At 30.9% G+C, this 12,838-nt stretch overlaps 1 protein-coding gene across 1 annotated transcript; it reads left to right on the top strand.

The window, feature by feature from the left end:
- Window positions 1-5,476: 5,476 nt before the first annotated feature.
- LOC114418428 (probable glycerol-3-phosphate acyltransferase 8) lies at window positions 5,477-10,073 on the top strand. Its single transcript, XM_028383756.1, has 4 exons — window positions 5,477-5,867; window positions 5,928-6,240; window positions 8,815-9,168; window positions 9,299-10,073. Exons 1-4 carry the CDS (start codon window positions 5,560-5,562, stop codon window positions 9,821-9,823), a joined length of 1,500 nt encoding a protein of 499 aa, XP_028239557.1. The 5' UTR covers window positions 5,477-5,559; the 3' UTR covers window positions 9,824-10,073.
- The last annotated feature ends 2,765 nt before the right edge of the window (window positions 10,074-12,838 follow it).

The raw sequence follows: 12,838 nt of genomic DNA, 5'->3' as shown, positions 1-12,838 counted from the left end.
GACAAAAAAAAGATGTAAGGAAAATCTACCCAAAGTAAGACAAAAGGCATGAACTTTGGAGCAAATGGAGGTAGGAAGACAATCAAAAGTTAATGAAAATATACTTCAAGCATTAAATGGCCAAAATAAGAGGAAGGATTTAATAAATAATATAACAAATCGGGCATTTAATCCTAGTAGTATGAAGAGGCTAAGTAAATCGAGTAAGATTTGGCAAAGGAAAAAAAATGGATTCTTAGTTAACAAAATATAGTAACCAAGGCAACACCACACGGTGTGCAAGCTTTTTATTAAAAATGTGCATTTTCATTTAATTTTTCATATAAAATAGTCTAATTTGGGACCCATAACAGTGACACATTTGTGTAAGGACATATGGATTGCATCAATAATTGGTTAATCTACCATGGAAGATCCTGCAACCAAGAAAGAGATGGACATGGTTGAATAAACTCCCATGGTTAGGTCATCATCAACCCCCCCTCCCCCCCGCAGCAAAGTTTTGGGAGAATGAAAGTTATTCTATAATAACAGTATAGCAAGCTTAAGGTCACTTTACAATACACGGTCCTTCAAGCAAGTAAGATGTTTCATCTTCTATTCATTTGGTGGACTTTATACTTCAAGGTATTATCTTTTTATTTTTTTGGGATAGTCATTATTATTATGTGGTAAGAGTTTATACAAGTCTAGTTTACTTAATAAGGGGTCAATTGATGGATTACCCAAACTAGTAAGCCACCTACTTTGTAAACCATTACCATTAATAAAGTTATGTGTCTTCTTAAAAGTTTCACATAATTTGTTCATTTTAATTTTGACTATTTATGAGAAGGTGTTTTTACCATTTATAATGAGACAATAGTCAATATTTATTTATCACATTCTCATATAAAAATAAATCTTTCACTAAATACATTTCTTCTTTCTCTTTATGTGTGTATGTGTATGTGTAATTAACATACATTTAGTGATGACAATCTAAAGTAATTATTCGCATTTAGTCTTTATTTTAAAAAATTAAAAATGTTAAATTATTTATTAAACCTTGAGTTTAAAATCCAAATGTGTTTTGAATTAAGTTTCTAATTATACTTTTAAGGAGGGAACTCAAGAGTGAACGCTTGAGGGGAGAAGTGAGTGTGACATGTCATAAAAACACATCTTCTCAAAATGATGGAACATAGACTCTTGTGTTACATATGCTTTCGTACATTCCTTTTTCACAATCGTTTCATACAATTAGGTAATTTCCAAGTTGAAAGAGTGAAACTCAAGTAGAAAAACATTTTGATTTTAAACTCAAGGTTGAGTATGAACAATTTGTGGAACCCCTTAATTATTGAGAAACAATGACAAATAACTACTTGTACAAAATTTGGCTAGATATTTTGTTTGAATAATCTTTTGACATGAGCAACTCATGAGAACAAGCTAGGATGAGTACAAAATCAACACTTGGTCATCATTGGTTTCCATGAGCTCTCATAGTAGTTCATTCGGAGCAGCAAAGAGTTTTTTTCTTCCATTCACTACTTTATGGTGAATGTCAACATTTGGAGTCGGAATCACCTTCTTGTTAAGCCTCACCTCACTTTTTTCCTCTTTTATAATACTTACACAGTTACACTATTTTCTCAACATTAGAGCAAAATGAGTCTAAGCTTCTACCTCTCCCCTTTCCCCTCCCCCTCACCATTACCTTTCTGCCTCTCTTATTTCCCAACTTATATCCCAGCATATAATTAAATATGGAGCTTCATTGATATTGCAAGAATGTTGGAATATTCCTTGCCGAAATCCTCTAAATTGTTGAGGACATGTTTAGATAGGTAAAAGTATTAAAACTTTGGGAAATACCTCTCCGAAACATTAAGTTAGGGTACCACTCATCTTGGCTAAACATAAGTTGTAAAAAGCTCCACAAATTATATGTTAACGATTGCCCTCATTTGACAACATATCTAACTGTCCCAACTTGGTGTAATTGTTTAAGTCTTTAGTAGTAGATAATTTATTGAAACTTATGGTGAACACAGTCCAAAATAGTAGATCACTGAAAGAAATAATGGAAGAGGAAACAAAGTACTTTGGAGACTTCAAATTTTAAAACTTTTATCAATATGTTACACAGGGATTGAGACTCCAAACATTATTTGTTGTGTATGAATAATTTTTGTATGGATATTTTTTTTTAATGAGCCACATAACCATCTCGTCCTGGTTCTCATCATCATCAAAGAACATGAGAATTTTCTCTAAACTAAATAGTTGAGCGGTTTTTGAAATTGCTCAAAATTAAACCTCGAGTCAAATTAAATTGTGTTTGAGTCTCAACTCTTTCAACTTAATTATTCTTCAACTAAAACGTATTTTGACAGCTCTAGTCATTTCAAGAATTCTTAACTAGAATCTTCATACACTAATAAATGTTTGACAACAACGCACACGCACACACGCAAAATTACATATGTACTCCAGACATTTCATTGTATGTTCTTGCCATGTAACAAGTTAATTAGCACAAACATTTGATTCATAAATCATCTCTCTTGAATCCACATACACTATCAAAAACTGTTTAGAACATTAATTGGATTAGGATAAAGTATTTTAAATTTGTATTTTGAATTTATACTACTTCTTTTATATACTTTTCCTAAACATTCACTAAAATCTTAAAATTACTTATAAAATACAATTTTTATAACATTTCTACACATTTTTTCTTTTGTCTCCTCATCGAGACAGCATGAAAAATAAATTAAGGAAAGGTGTGAAATTTAATTTGATTAATGTATGAAAGTTGTATGGTCACCTAAAACATTACCTTGACAAGTTCTTCAAGGTTTCAACTACTCCAACTAACAAATTGATTCGATTCTATGGACCGCCAACGTTATCCATCTTCCGATTCACTCCAAAACCACCAAGTCATAGTCAATTTTTAATGACCCGTCTAATATTTAATATCAATGTCTATCTAGCTATGTGAGGCTTGCTCCTGATTATATAGATAACCTTTATATCTTATACTTGTCGAGCTGTTTTATATTTTTCCTCCATTGTCGTCCCCACTCCATGTACTTGTTTAGAAACAGATTAATTTCTAAAAAATAATTATATATATTAAAAACAAGTAATTGTTTTTTCTATAAATTTTTAAAAGGGTTAGTGTGCGTTATGAAGTTAATTAAGAGTAAGGTTTGCCACTAGTTAGGGGCAAAAGTTCCTTTTAGAAATGTGAAATCTTGCTTCAAAGATCTCCTGTTTTTCGGTTGGCACAACTCATCATCAGTCATTAGCCATCACAGTATTGCTTACGTACTTACCTAATGGGTTAATATGCATAAAAAAGAAGTTAAGAATAAATATTTGTATCATAATTTGGTAACCTTCATCTTAGGAACGATCAAAGCAACTAAAACTAAAACTTTACCGAAGCAAAAATGGTAGGACCAGCCCCATTTGCAGCTGAAACCGACCAACTAAAAATGGTACGCAATAAAGATTTTGCTGGTCATCGAACATGAACCAATTTATACTTGATTATGCTTGCGGGCCTTGCTCCTCTAGTCATCAAAACAAAGCAGCCTACCTCAACCACATTTTACAAATTAACATGTTATGTTGATACAATAAATTAGTTTGTTTAAGTTTATTTTTTAAAATTAAGTATTTTTTTTAATAAAATAAGTAATTTTATGATTTTTTTATGTGTTTGTCTAAACTATTTTTATTTAAAGTAAATTTTTTATTTTATTTTATTTTTTAGAAAACAAATTTTATCTACTTCTCTAAAAAATACTTATATAAAAAACATTTTTATAAAATTATTTTTTTAAGTTTAAATAAACTGGCCTAATAAGTATTGGTTTAGCTCATTTTACAACTTTTTTTTCTTTCACTTTTTATAATTTTAATAATATTTTTAAAATAAAATTATTAATTTTGGTAAAAAAAAAATTGTTAAGCAAACATGTGTGTTAGCATATGTTTGGAAATGTTTGTTTTAAAAAATAAATACTTTTAAAAAGTTTAGACAATTGAAAAAACAACTAAATTAGTCGATTAAATTATGCTTCACACATGTGTACGTCCAATTCTTTTAAAGAAAAATGAAAACGACTTCTTGGAGTAAGTTATATTCATAATTTAGTGTTAATATATCATTACAATTTAAACTGTTATTTTTTTAGAAAGCAATTTATAAATATTTATTTTAATGAAATAATTATTTATTTGAAAAGGTTTAAATTCAGTAAGTTTGCCATAAACAAAAAAATAGATTATAAGCTTTAATTTATATCGGTTTATTTAAAACTAGAGAAAAACATGCATTCCGTCTCTAACTGTTTTTCATTTTTTTTTAAATAAAAAGAAATATAGTAGAAGTTAGTGGTTGGTTTATGAAAGTAATTATAAGGATAAAATATTAGGTTAATTTGTTTAAATTTATTTATTGAAATAAATACTTATTTTAATAAAACAAATATTTTTTTGTTTTTTTAGTGTGTTTGTCTAAATTATTTCTATTTTAAAAAATATTTTTCTGCTGTAAATTCTATAAGTTCCTTAAAAAAATTATATAAAAAACATTTATTTTAAATTTTTTTAAAAAATTTAAACAAATTCACCTAATGATTTATGAATATATATAATTATAAATATAAAATTAATATAAATATGTATACCAAAAGCATCTTATTTTCTTTCCATATAGTTATAGATTTTAAGCCATTCAAACCAGGCATGGGGTACATGTAATTATGTAAACATGGAGTAGTAGATAGTAGACAACAGTAAATATTCAGAACTTGGAATAAAAAGCTCAAGACAAATGAAAAAGAGTGACAGATTATTGTGGCTTTTCATTATTCCCAATACGTAACTAAGTATTTAAAGTTTGGTAAAAAAAAAAAAAACTATGTAATCACATAACAATAATGTAACGTATTTTGTTCCCCGCACTCTTTCTTTTTTACCAATAAGCAAAATATCCCAATTCAACTCCCCGTTCTCAAATTTAATAGTAATGTTTTTGTTAAATAAATCACATAACAATAATGTAATCATGGATAAAGATGGTTACTGTTTAGACAACACATTTTATATGTATTTTTTTTATGAATCTTATTTACAGTATTCTTAATATATTGATTAAGAAATTTTTAAAAAAATATTTAATATAAAAATTATATGAGAACATAGAAAATAATTATACATCCCAATAAAATCTTTTTATTGTATTTCCTTAATATCTTTGACATTGGTTAACATTGTTTTTTTTATTAGATAAATTTTTGTTATAAATTTCATCTGTCTTTTCGGTTTTCCTTGATTATTGATCTACACAATGTAAGTCACAATCAACGCATGACAAAAGTCAAAACTGCAATTAAACGCCATAACCATAAACCCCAAGGTCAAATCCGTAATTCTACAGTACAGAAGCAACATTTAAAACCCAACGTTTCCCCACTCTCTCTTCTCGCGCTCTCTGCAACTGCAACTACAACAACATTCATTCATTCACAGCTGTCACGCCGTGAACGGAAAATGGCAACGGCGAGACGCAGTTTCCCGCCTATCACCGAATGCAACGGAACGACACCGTGCGAGTCTGTGGCCGCCGACCTCGACGGTACGCTCCTCATCTCCCGTAGCTCGTTCCCGTACTTCATGCTCGTCGCCGTCGAAGCCGGCAGCCTCCTCCGCGGCCTCATCCTCCTCCTCTCCCTTCCGTTCGTCATCATCGCCTACCTCTTCATCTCCGAATCTCTCGGCATCCAGATCCTCATCTTCATCTCCTTCTCCGGCCTCAAGATCCGCGACATCGAACTCGTCTCACGCGCAGTCCTCCCTAGGTAACTCACTCGCTTTCTTTCTCTACTTCGTTTCTGTGTTCTGATCGCGCGTGAGTGCAGGTTTTATGCTGCTGATGTGAGGAAGGAGAGCTTCGAGGTGTTCGACCGGTGCAAGAGGAAGGTCGTGGTGACGGCGAATCCGACGCTGATGGTGGAGCCGTTCGTGAAGGACTTTCTCGGCGGAGACAAGGTTCTAGGCACGGAGATCGAGGTGAATCCGAAGACGAAGAAGGCCACCGGTTTCGTGAAGAAGCCTGGCGTGCTCGTCGGAAAGTGGAAGCGTCTCGCGGTTTTGAAAGAGTTCGGCGATGAATCGCCGGATGTTGGACTCGGAGATCGCAAAACAGACCATGACTTCATGTCTATTTGCAAGGTTTGCCTTCTACTAATTATGATTACTATCATTACTAGTATTAGATTTCTCTTCGCCTTAAAAATTTTGATTCCTTGTTAATCGTGTGTTAATTACTGTGCTGATATTATGATTAATAGGTGAAGAATTTGTTTCTGGTAAAAATATGTGTTAGTAGGAAAAGGTTTGGATAGTTTGGATGAAGTTATAGAATTAAATTGTACCGTACGTTACACCAATGATTAATCGTGAAAAATATTAAAGAAAAGTCGAAGTGTCATGCAAATTGATAATATTGAGTATTTTTTTTATTAATTCTGTTTATATTTTATAGAGTGTTAAATAGAATCACGTATTTAATTATTAAAAATATACAAATTATTTAATATTTTAAAGATTAATAAAATAGTATAATAAAGCATAAAAACATTCATTTTAGTATCTGCAGCGGTACATTATTTTATTAAAAAATATATTTTGTATACTTTTAACATATATATTAAGTATATATAATTATTTCTTTATAAAATATTTTTAAAAACTAAGAGTATGATATTATATGAAAATATGATATTCTTCTACTTTTAAAACTTTTTTTAATGAAAATTGTTAATGTTTAGGCGGCCAGCCTTGTTGAATTGAGTAGCTTTACGGAACAGCTGCAATGTCCATTATATATACTGTTTTTTTACTTTTATTGAATAAAAGATTAATCTCTGATTGGATAAGAGATGAAATATATATGGAAGAAAGAAATAGGGAAGATTAAAATAGAGGAAAGATAAAGTGAACAAATTTGTTGCTTGGTTAATTAAGTAATATATAAGAACTAAAAATAGGAGATAAAGGAAATGGAAAAAAACTAAAAATAGAACAAATTTGTTCTTTAATGAGTTTCTTTTTTCTCTTTATATGTTGAATGGGTAGAAAAGAATAGAAGAAAAAACCAGTAAATTTGTAGTATTAAAGAACTTTTTAAGATAATAGTAATAGTAAGTAGATGGAGATTGATTGATCGATCAATGAATGAAGAATGATGTGTTGTAGGGTCATTACTTGGAAAGCAATTATTTGTTTTATTTTATATGTTACGCGAATTGTGCATTAATTACGTGACTGTTGTGTAATGGATGGCATAGTTGCACAAGTTAATTACGACATGTGATCATGCATGCATTTACTTGTGACATTTTCTTCCAATTTTTGCCCATTAGATTGTTTAAGAAGATTAATCAGAGTCCTTCATCTTTATCCCTTTATGAACTTATGTGCATAATCTATGGAATATTATACTAGATAAACTATGGAGCTGGTGAACCGTATAGGCGGTTTCACCGTCCTTTGTGATGTGAGGTGACAAAGACATAATCCGGTAATCAATGGCGTGTTCATGGGGCGTGAAGGCATGCATTAAATTTCTACGGTGGTTGAGTGTAAATGCATGAATGACATATTTTTTTTTACTTTTTATATATATTTTTAATTTATTTCCTGAGAAGGACCCACCGTATTAACCATCCTCAACCAACTTCCAGCATATGCTTTTTGTGGTCCATTCCATTGACTCCATTCACACTACAAAGCATGGTTTAAAGCAGTCATGATCTATTCATACTACTGTTCCCACTCCATTCACGCTTCTTAAGTATACCGTAGCTGCTACCTAAATTTTGTTCTCAATTAATGCACTCACTCACCGCCCACCGGCCCACGAGCAAATGCTTCCTTACCGTACATGTACATGAATGATGAAACTGACCCTAGAAGGTTAAAATTCTCCCTTCCTACCAACAAGAAAGTTACCATTTCTCCCACAAATTAAGTAATGGTAGATGAGGTTGAGTAACCGAATAAGGTGAAAGTCAACCCACTATTACACTTTTGTCAATCAAACCTTGATTCGCCTATTAGCTATTGATACAAATCTTGAGCCACACTCGTACAGTTCATCACATGACTTTCAGCATCATAGCATCGTAACTTTTGGTTCATATTCAACACAACTAGTGTAGGTGCTAATCAAATTAATTATAAAACTAGAGTGCTCGTCTTAATCACATTCTGTATTAGAACAGCTTGTGTAATTATTCATATATTGCTTTTATGACATTACTTATTATGTTATATTAATAATAATTAATATACCAACAATTATGGATACAAGGGATATTGATTTGTATTAATTCTTGATTTACCTTTAGGAAATAAATTGTGTTAGAGAGAGAAATATTTAAATTATGTGTGAAGATTAATAACTACTTCTCATGGTGGTTAGAAAAAAATTTCCTTATCCCATATCTCTCTTTTTTTTTCTCTTATTTCTCTATTTCTCTCTTTATATAAAAAAATTACACAAATGCTTGTATTTGAGAAATGAGAAAGATGTAAGAGAATAGGGATCATAGGTTATAGCCACGCCGTTAAAGAATATGTGGGGAATTAGTTTCATATACAGTGGGTAGTTATTTTACTTTTTAATCACGTGTAAATTAGTAAGTATAGACACCATCATTATTACTAGTATAGATGCAATTTCTCTTAAAAGAACATACCCATATACACTTGAATCAAACGATATGATGATGAATAACACAGGAGGGTTACATGGTGCCTCCGAGCAAATCAGCAAAGCCAGTCCCACAGGAGCGTCTGAAGAGCAGACTGATCTTCCACGACGGCCGTTTCGTGCAGAGGCCAGACCCACTGAACGCTCTCATCACCTTCACGTGGCTCCCCTTCGGCTTCATCCTCTCCATCATAAGGGTCTACTTCAACCTCCCTCTCCCAGAACGCATTGTCCGCTACACCTACGAGATGCTCGGCATCAACCTCGTCATCCGCGGCCACCGCCCTCCTCCGCCTTCCCCCGGCACCCCCGGCAACCTCTACGTCTGCAACCACCGCACCGCTCTCGACCCCATCGTCATCGCCATTGCCCTCGGCCGCAAGGTTATAATTAGTACTTGTAGAATAGTATGTATGTGTTTTGAAAGATGCTCTTTCACACACACATATATTTTTATGTTCTCTTTTATCTGTTTGGTGTTTAATGATAAATTTCTTTTGTCTATAAAAAAAGGTCTCCTGCGTCACCTACAGCGTCAGCAAGCTCTCCCGCTTCCTTTCCCCCATCCCTGCCGTCGCCCTCAGCCGCGACCGCGCCGCCGACGCCGCCCGAATCAAGGAGCTCCTCCAGAGGGGCGACCTCGTCGTCTGCCCGGAGGGCACAACGTGCCGTGAACCCTTTTTACTTCGCTTCAGTGCACTCTTCGCTGAGCTAAGTGATAGGATCGTGCCTGTTGCTGTGAACTGCAAGCAGAACATGTTCTTTGGAACCACCGTTCGTGGCGTCAAGTTCTGGGACCCTTACTTCTTCTTCATGAACCCTAGGCCTGTGTACGAGGTTACCTTCCTTGATCCTTTGCCGGAGGAGATGTCGGTTAAGGCTGGGGGGAAGTCGTCCATTGAGGTGGCCAACCACGTGCAGAAGGTGCTGGGGGATGTGTTAGGGTTTGAGTGCACCGGGTTGACTAGGAAGGATAAGTATATGTTGTTGGGTGGGAATGATGGGAAGGTGGAATCTCTTTATGGTGCCAAGAAGTGAGATGGTGAATCAGGGGTTGCTTTGGTTTGATTGCATGTTTTGGGAGTTGATTGATATAAGAAGAAGAAAAAAGTAAAAACTAATTTCATTTTTTCAAGTATGGTTGATGGGTTAAGATAAATCAAAAGGTTAGCTAGTAAGCAAATAGCAATTGGTATTATTTTTTGTGCACCCTTTTTGAGATGGGGTTTTGTTATGGACTATAACTAAGTGCTGGTTTCACATTAGAAAAATTAATTCTTGATCTATAATTTATTTTTAATTTCAAGTTGAAAAAAAAATTGAAATTGATTTTAAATTTAAAATTAATTCTAAATTAAAACAACTTTGATTATTTTATTTTTGGTTAAATTAATTTTAAAGTGATATAATTTATATTTAAATGTTTATGTTATAAAATTAAATTTAGAATAAACTCGAGTACAAAATTTTAAATCTAACAATTAATTGAAATTGCAAAAGTTATTCACTGTTTGAAATTTTTATATACGTCCTATCATGACATATTTTTTAACCGTATGCAACTTAGCAAATATTCTCTCTATCAAGGCAGCCCACCAAACAGGCCTACACATCATCACTCAAGTTTAGGTTAAGCAATCACCTCTTGTATGAGCTATTGTGCCTTATATGCAACAATGACTAAATTAACGTGGGTTGGAGTTAGTAATTAAGAAACTTTCACTTTTTTATGGGTGTTAATTTATTTAAGTGTTAATTTGAATCTTTCAAACATCACTTCTGTTGTTTGGTGAATTAGTCGGCAAAACTCTTCAAAGAAATTCCCTGATGCCTAGATGTTATAGGTTGAGTAATTTAATAGTATTTTGCTGAACCAACATTTAAAATGGATAGTTAATTAAAAATTGATGATTGTTTATGAAAACAATTTAAAATGTCATTCATTTGCTGAAATAAATCAACAATTCATATATTTAAGAAAATAATTAATATGGAAAACATTTTTTACATAACTCAATTTAAAATGGAAATAATTATAATGAAATAATATATAAATTAAATTGAAAAAAATTATGCACCGATAATATATTAGTATAAAATAATTTTACCTATTGTCATCCAATTTATCAATTATCATATATAATAAATTTGTTAATTTTTATAATTATATGTAAAATTATTTTATAATAAATAATCATTAAACTCAATTAAATATTAAATGTTCATTTATTTGAAAAAATATTTTAAATTATTGATTGACATGTTCAAATATTATTGGTATTAAAAGAATGGTGAGTTTTCATAATGAGAATTTTAACAGAAATGAGAATTTTCATAATCATCCTTCCCCCACCTCTCAATCAATTAATCTGCTCTAGTATAGATTCCACCAAATGCAGGATCGCTGAAATTGAACATTGACGCAGCAGTATTTGGCAATGAACACTGTTTTGGATACATAGGCCTATGTATCAGAAATGAACATGGGAGTTTCATAAAGGCAAAGACTCTTTGGCAACCAGGTGGTGTACCTGATCTCATGGGGTCTACTTCAAGGCTACTTTGGATCCAACAGCTTCACTATCATAATATGGTGATCGATTGAAAACAGATTGCAGGCCAATAGTAGATGAACTATCGAGCTGGCCTGCAGTTTATCCTTTCTAATTAATAAGAGCATAGCTATTTTACAACCTATCAGAAACTCATTGGTGAGTTTTGTAAGATAACATTGTTGTTCACAAGTTTGCTAAAGCATCATTGTTCTTTGCTAGCATTCATGTCTTTTATCATATTTTAAGTTGTATTCATTATGCTATGTTGAATGATATGAAATATTTTTTTCCCTCTGGAAAAAAAAAAAGAAAAGAATGGTGGGTTAAAAAAAGTGAAAGAAAATAATTAATGTATCGTACTTGTAAAATTAATTACTTCCTCTTTCTTATTATATTTTTCATGTAATTAAAAAAAATTATTCTAAAATAATTATTATTTTAAGTTTTTAATGCAATATTAATTACTTTTTTCATTTATATCCCTTATATATTAATGATTAACTATAAAATCTAAAAATAAATTAATGACGATGTAATTAAGATTAATTTTATAAAATTATCATTCTTTTTTCTTTATTTATTATTATTTTTTGTTTTATGTAAAATAATCTAAGAGTATGATAATTATTTTAGAACAAAGGAAATACCATCTTTAAAATTGGTTTGATTTGTTAAAAATTATGATATTTGATAGAAAAAAAGAATAAAATAAGACAAAAACACAAGTTATAAAATAATTTTTCATCTTATACATTGTTTGATGAGTAATGAATAACACAAATAAAATAATATAAAATTTATTAAAATACTTAATATTAATTATCTTTGATATTAAATTTAATGAATTTGTCGTGTTTCCTTTTCAAAATAATTATGTTGTTTAATTATTATTATTTTTATTATTAAATAAATATAAACATAAATATGTGTGTTTTTAATACTTTATACTTGAGACAAAAAATTGTTCCATATAATTTTGTGAGTAACAAAAAGTTAGAAATTTCTTCTATCCTCGTATGTTTGATTATTGTTCCTTAATGTTTTTTAAAAAAAAATACTTATTTCGTTAAATATTATAATTTTTAAGGAATCAAACTTACTTAATGATTGAAAAACTAATTTATAATCTTTAACAATTATATGAATTGTTGTTAATTGAAATAATTATAACATATTAAAACCATCATACTTGTAAAACTAATTATAATCCTTAATAATTTTATGAATTGTTTGTTAATCTTCCAAACTATAAAATGAAAGGAAATAACCTGTAGATGAAAAAAATGTATGATAAAATCTTAAAGTTTGGTGTATTTTTTTTGGTGGTAAATGACAACCTATTCTAATACACTGTCACTAAAAAGATTTTTCCACTACCAATTAAATATAAATCATCCTAAATGTATGTTAAACAACATTACAAAATTAACAATTTTAATTAAATAAAAGTTTATAAAATTTTCTCGCTATAATATATTTTAATTAAATTATTGTCAAA

Source organism: Glycine soja, chromosome 7, assembly GCF_004193775.1.
Source record: "Glycine soja cultivar W05 chromosome 7, ASM419377v2, whole genome shotgun sequence".
NCBI classification, from domain to species: Eukaryota; Viridiplantae; Streptophyta; class Magnoliopsida; order Fabales; family Fabaceae; genus Glycine; species Glycine soja.
This window is presented reverse-complemented; position numbering and strand designations above follow the sequence as displayed.